The sequence below is a fragment of the Poecilia reticulata genome, linkage group LG4, assembly GCF_000633615.1.
Source record: "Poecilia reticulata strain Guanapo linkage group LG4, Guppy_female_1.0+MT, whole genome shotgun sequence".
NCBI lineage: Eukaryota > Metazoa > Chordata > Actinopteri > Cyprinodontiformes > Poeciliidae > Poecilia > Poecilia reticulata.
The window spans coordinates 16,861,010-16,867,664 of NC_024334.1; the positions used below are offsets into that span (position 1 = coordinate 16,861,010).

General features: G+C 38.9%; 2 protein-coding genes across 2 annotated transcripts in view; both read left to right on the top strand.

The window, feature by feature from the left end:
• The window catches only part of myo7ba (myosin VIIBa), a 30,225-nt gene extending 27,565 nt beyond the window's left edge, over nt 1–2,660 (top strand). Inside the window, exons 45-48 of the mRNA XM_008407680.2 lie at nt 1,340–1,456; nt 1,642–1,725; nt 1,811–1,930; nt 2,015–2,660. Of these exons, the coding sequence (XP_008405902.1) occupies nt 1,340–1,456; nt 1,642–1,725; nt 1,811–1,930; nt 2,015–2,098 (405 nt within the window). The 3' untranslated portion in view covers nt 2,099–2,660. The remainder of the gene's footprint in view (nt 1–1,339; nt 1,457–1,641; nt 1,726–1,810; nt 1,931–2,014) is intronic.
• Nucleotides 2,661–5,864: 3,204 nt separating this feature from the next.
• The window catches only part of gpr17 (G protein-coupled receptor 17), an 11,782-nt gene continuing 10,991 nt past the window's right edge, over nt 5,865–6,655 (top strand). Inside the window, exon 1 of the mRNA XM_008407679.2 lies at nt 5,865–5,951. The gene's annotated coding sequence lies outside the window, so the exon portion shown is untranslated. The remainder of the gene's footprint in view (nt 5,952–6,655) is intronic.

Sequence of the window (6,655 nt, forward strand, 5' to 3'; positions counted from 1 at the left end):
TTATATCCCTCTAACTTTTTAACCATTTGTCTCATTACAATCACAAACAGCAACCTTTAAAAACTAAGGAGCAATTTTGCTTTGAGGCCAGACCAAAAAATAATAATGTAGTCACAAATGTCACAGGAATTTAAAAAAAAAAAAAAAAAAAAAAAAGACATCTTATGCATTTAGATACATGTACATGTGGATACATGTAAATTAGTTGTGGTAAATTAGAGCCACAATTTTTATCTTGATTTTTAGGATTTAAAATAAAGATGAAGATACATTTTTGGAAAAACAGAGACTGGATAGTTATTATGTTCCCTGTAGGATTGAAGATAATGTAGAATAAGAAAAAGAAAAAATTTTTTAGTGAAAATTCAATGTAATTATTGCAGAAAATAAATGAAAAACTGTTAAAAACTGGCAAGTGTTGTTACAATATTTAAAACATTTGTTGATTTGTTTTAGTTTTTAGCTAAAGCTACAGAGAGTCATTGTGGACAAATCCAAGCAGGACAACAACCTCTAATTCATGTTTAGTCATGTTTTAGAATGGCCCAGTCAAAGTCCAGACTTGAAACCAGTTGAGAATCTACTGCTCTGTGTCTGATCTGACTGAGCTGTAGCGTCATAGCAAAAAAAAAGTAATGGACAAAAAAATTCAAACTCAAAGATGTTAAAAACTAGCAGACACTTAAACCCAATGTTTTTGACCAATTTTGAGAAAAAAGTGCTGTAAAATCAGAACAAATGTGAGGATTTGTTGAGTTCTTGTGAATTTTGTGAAATTTAGAAAAACTGGAGGGACTTATTGATGTAGTTTGGAGTCCAGATGGCCACATAAAGAGCTGATGGGGACCAGATTTGGCCCCCGGGCCTTGGGTTTGAATTGCTCTAGAGTTTGAATTGCTCTAATACTTAGTTTTTAAGCAAATTAAGTACTGTAAATAATGCGCTTAGTGGAGAAATATGAATTGTGACTTTATAAGCTGTTCATTAATAAGAGCTTGATAACGGTGGGCGGGTGTTTGCAAAAAAAAAGTCTCCCCTTGAATAAGGAGAGGATTATAAAGGGTCTCTGTGAGAAAGCAGAATAAGAGATACAACATTCTTTTGTTAGATTTTGGCTCATGGTGACATTTCTCTATAATGAGACTTTGCTTTGCTGATCATATATAAACAATATGTCCATTATGGAGGAGGAGAACGCCCACGGCTCGGCGAGAACTCACCCTGCAGCCTGTGGGGGTGGAGAGGGACTCATTAACCTCATTAAAAACGGGGCAATTTCTTTTCTTCCTTTTTCTCTCTCTCTTTTTTTAATGCTGCTACATGTTTGCTTTTCTTCCAGAACATCACCACCCTCTTTAACAAACAGGGCAGCATGGCTGTTGAGGAAGCAAAAGTTGCCTTCCTGAAGGTGGTGTGTCGCTGGCCGACGTTCGGCTGCGCGTTCTTTGAAGTGAAGGTGGGTTCTGCAGACTCTCCGTCTCTGATCTGCTCAGACGAGTTGATTGGTCAGTGGCTTCTGCATCCTCTCTCACCGCTGTGCTCTTGCAGCAGAAAGCAAACAGCCGCTGAAGCCGTAAAAACTAGTTGAGCCTAAATTTTTCTGTCTCTATTCTTTTTTCTTTTTTTTTTTTTTTTTTACAGCAAACATCAGAGCAAGATTTTCCAGATATTGTGCGAATCGCCATCAGCAAAACTGGACTCACAATCCTGCACCCGAAAACTAAGGTTACAAAAAGGCAAAATTTGCAATTAGAAATGTTTGTTTTTCTGCGCCGCTTCAATTACTGATGTTTTATTTTAACTTTACAAGGAGGTTCTGGCAAATCACCCATACAACAAAATAGCTAATTGGTGCAGTGGAAGCACCTACTTTCACATGACCGTCGGCAGCTTGGTGAAGGGCAACAAATTCCTCTGTGAGACGTCGCTGGTAGGTTGTTTTGTTTTGGGTTTTTTAACAAAGTTTGTTTTTATATTCTTTGCATTCATTTTTTTTCCCTTTTTCCATGAACAGGGCTACAAGATGGATGACCTGATAACCTCCTATGTCAGCATGTACCTCAGAGAGAGAACCAGAGGCCAGCGCTACAACATGTGAGCCTGTGAAGTCAGCCCTGCAGCTCCAGAATAAATTACCCAAGATTTCAGTGTCGTTTGGTGGAAAAAGTCACAGGTTTATTGCGTAAAAATACAAATGTTTCTCAGTTTTGATTTGAAGCAAGGATCTGTTTACGTCACTCACCCAAAGATGAAGAGCACTGGTTCCTTTGAATGTTTACTAGAACTAAGCATGTTTTGATCAGGATTCTTTTTTTTTTTCTGTCCTTGAATTATTTAGGATTAGACATCGGGACTCAAGTCTGATACTTGATTAAAATCTGTATTGTGTAGACTGTATGCAGTAAAACATTTCACTGAATTTAATCAGTATTATGTGATTTGTATTAGTACTGTAATCTTGTTCTTTTTTCCCAATTTACAAATAATCATGCTGCGCTTGTTCCTGTCTGACTTGATCAGCAGCCATAGATAAACACACAGCACAACCTCAAAGTCCTGCTCCAATGTAGCTTTATTATTTGTTTCTAAAGTCATTTAATCTAACTTTGAAAACACATACAGGTAAAGTTCTCAATAAACTCACGTTTTGCTCTTGTTTATGATGTTTTCATGCTTCAGTGCTAGGCTAATGTTATGACTCACTAGTGCAACAGATTGACCTGTAAACAGGAAACTGGCAGGAATCAGGCTTTGAGTTTCAACAGGGAACCAAGAGCTGATGCCTCAGATCCAATCAAGATAATGAACCGTTGAGTTGATGTTTCTTAAATCAACTGATCTGCCTTTCTGTTCAGAACCAAAACAACACAGGAAAATGTCCCTTTGACAGCATTTCAAAATGTTTCCAAAACGAATCAGAATATCTGGGTCTTAATGGGACTCAGACATAGTTAACTCTAACCTTTTGGACTCTGTCTGTTGGGTTCTGGATTGCACAGCGTGTGGAGCCCCAGCTCCACAGCCAGTCACCATTTCATGTCATTTCCCAATGATCCAGGGAATCTTTGGATAACTGCATGATTTCGTTCTATCCATAAATGGATTTGAAGAGATTCTCTTAGAAAAAACATTTAAAGTGTCGCTTTGATGATTTTCAGGGTTGTAGTCAGTTCTCCACTTTCAATTAGTTATTCAATCAACCATTTTAATAGACGTGCAACATATATATATATATATATATATATATATACCGGTTGACTCTGCCTTCCCCCTGTATGAAATGAAGAAATACAATTAGCACTGAATACACAATTTAGTCAGAAACGACCAATCAGAGTCAGGAGGAGGGTCTTAATGCTGTCAATCAAACTTGTGTATGTTCAAATTAAAGTGCAAATGACAGAGAAACAACTTACCTTTCCAGAAAAACACTTAGCGTTCATGTGAGGGGAAACAGAGGAAGGGGGAATTAGCTGCTTCTGAGGATGATTGACAGCACTAAAGCCCTCCTTCTGGCTCTGATTGGTTGTTTCTAATTAGCACTGGTAGAAGGCAGAGGAGCTTGATTTTTTTTTTCTTCAGATTATCTGTCTATGACGTCACAACATGGTAAACTTTAATTTTTTATTTTTTTAATAAACGTGACATACCCCTGCATTAATTAAAACTATTTTTGTAAAGATTCCTGAACCACCAGGCTGTTTTAGTCATATTCACTTCCTTTTACCGGAGCTTTGTGTCACTTCCTTTAAATGCAGATGTCTGAACATGCTTGTGCTCCTGTGTCTCACACACACACACACACACACACACACACACATCATGGGGCCCCACAGTTTGACACAATACCCCACACACGTCTTGTGGTATTAAAAACTCTGCGGGATGCCCTTCACAGCAGCTTTCTTTACTAATCAGTCCAAGTAGTAAATCTCAGAATGGGCGTTCCCATGAGAAAATGTTAACTTCAGTTCTTCTTTTTTTTTTCTTCCTTTGGTAAATTTGTCAAATAAAACCTGACGTTCAATCTGGTGATGTTGATTTCACTTGCTCAGACGAGTTTTCCTTCCCGGTGAACATATCATCTCATTTGGCAGTTTTGAGGTAATATTTGCATCTTTTGACAAATTTTATTATCAAAAACAAAATTCCAGATGTATAAATTCTGTTAGAAGTTCTTGTATTTGGATCAGTTTCTGAAATCTATGATGGTGTATTAGAGTTATTGTACATAGAAAAAAACAGTAAATTTCCACCCCCAAAAAAAAGAAAGAAATTGAGATTCTCAGATATTTTCTAGAAAGCACTTGGACATTTTCTGAGCTCCTAAGGGTGAAAACTTTAGATTTTTGGATCTCGAAGTTTCCAAATGTTCTTTCTATAAATTTTTTTAGTTGAATCTCAAAACATCTGTTTTTTGGCAGATGTTTCTCCTTTTTTTCTTCCTACAATAGCCCTGATGTAGCAATGTAAGCAGTAGAGGGGGGTTATAGTGAAAAATAAAATCATTTCTTCATTGTCTCTGAACCATCAGAGGAACCATTTTTGCCTGAACCTCTTTCAGCGGCACGAAGAATGATGCTCTTGATATCAGCCAATCCACAAAGAAATGTTTTTGCTGCGCGGCTACCAAACTGAGAAAGTAGATGGGCCAAACAAAGGTGGAGGAGGGGGGCAACCACCCCAATTAGAAGTTGGCAACAGATTAACGGGGTAGCGATGTCAAAGCCCGTCTCCAGACCTCTGCAGATAGTGGCTGCATTCAAGTCAGCAGAATAGCATTTGCATGTGGATAATACAGAAGAGAATAAGGGCCCATGTCTGCAGCACACAGCTGTGGAGTCCACATATGAAAGAAATATTATCCCCCCTCAGCCAGACAGGCCTTTCTCCACATCTGTCCGTCGACTGTGTGATTATTTTGGGCATTCCGATTCAAGATGCCCCCAGGAGGCAAAAGGGCAACAAGGGCCTCTGTTTGCCCCTGGAACACTGCAGAAACACAAAGTCTCACCAAGGATTTGATACATTTGAAATCAGACAAAAAATAACTTCAAGTAACTTTTCAGCTACAAATAGGGACTCAAATTTGAGTAAATAAATCCTTAATACTGATTTTTGTTTTGAAGTACTAGAACCACTGGCAAATTAATTCACTTATGAAAGAATGTGAAACTGAAATAATCTGAGTGGATCGAGCACGTTTTTATCAATTATTTACTTAAAACTAGTTCCTGTATCTTGCCGAAAAGTTACTTGTAAGTTACTTTTGTCTTATTTCAAGTGTACTAAGGTATTTGCACTATAAACTGGGCCATAATTAGAAATATTTTGTGTTTTCCTGTGCTAGTTTTATTTCTCTCCTCACCCCTCGATGCCCTGTGGAGCAGGAGGCCGTCCACAAAAGATCATCTCTGAGACTCAGTCATAAACTCCACAATTAACAACTCCAAATCTTCTCTTCTTCAGCAGGGTGCGTGCGTGCGTGCCTGAGTGTGTGTGTGTGTGGAGTTCATGTTTAAGGCTCTTGCTGCAGCACCAGCCCTGGTTACCATGGCGTCCTACCCGACTGAGGCATGCCATTCTTCTCCTCCCCCCTCAACGGCCCGACCCCCCGTTGCCGAACTGCGGCTCTTATTCTGACTCGAGCTATTGTGGAGCGCACAAGTGGCTCTCAGAGGAGAAGGGGATGCGGAGAGAAAGGGTGGGGTCAGGGTTCAGGAGAAAGGCTCCCCGTCGGGGCTCCTTTTCTGTTATCAAATTTGTTGTGAAACAAAAAGAGCTACAGTTTCATTCCTTGGGTCGTCTTGAGGGAGAGAGCAGAGGGGTCATAGGACGGCATTCCTCGTGTCAGAGCATCAGTTCTTCCACGGAGCGCCACATGAACTCCTGGTCTTCAGTCAGGGCTCCCTGCTCCAGCACCAACCGCCGCACACTCAGGATATCAACCGGTAAGTCTGCTCAGCTTCTGACTTTATCACATCTGCTTCCACAATAACTATGTGCAACAGTATTTTCTCAGTTGAATAACAAAACTTTTTTTTAAGTCTTTAAAAGTTTTTTTTTTTTTATGTTCTGTTTCTGATTAATCAGTTATTTGTGTGGGACATTTCAGCATCAAGGTAGTTCAGAGCTTTACGTCGTGAAAACATCAAAACATAAACAAGTGTGAAACTAGTAACGTCAAAATATGTTGAACAATGTTCCAGTTATGATTCAAAAAGCAACTCTGAACAAGAAGGTTTTTATCCTTGATTTAAAGGAGCTCAGTGTTTCTGCTGTTTTGCAGTTTTCAGGAAGTTTGTTCCAGATTTGATGTGAATAGAACCTGGATGCTGCTTCTCCATGTTTGGCTCTTTATGATTGTAATGTATTGGGTTCAAAGTGAGATCCACACTTTCTGTTAGAAAGTAAAAAAAAAATTAAGAAAAATGAGAAAGGGAAGAAAAAGTAATATATCCAAAGAAAAATAATCAAATCACTCGTTATGTTGCATTTACTATCAGAATCAATCAACTTGTCAAACCTGTGGTCAGGTCTTCCAGCCTGTATCCCACAGTTCCCTCATTTTTTTTTTTCTGAGAAACATCATAGTTTGGTTTCTGTAGCCTAGTCGCTCCATGATGCCTAGTCGCTCCATGATGCCTAGTCGCTC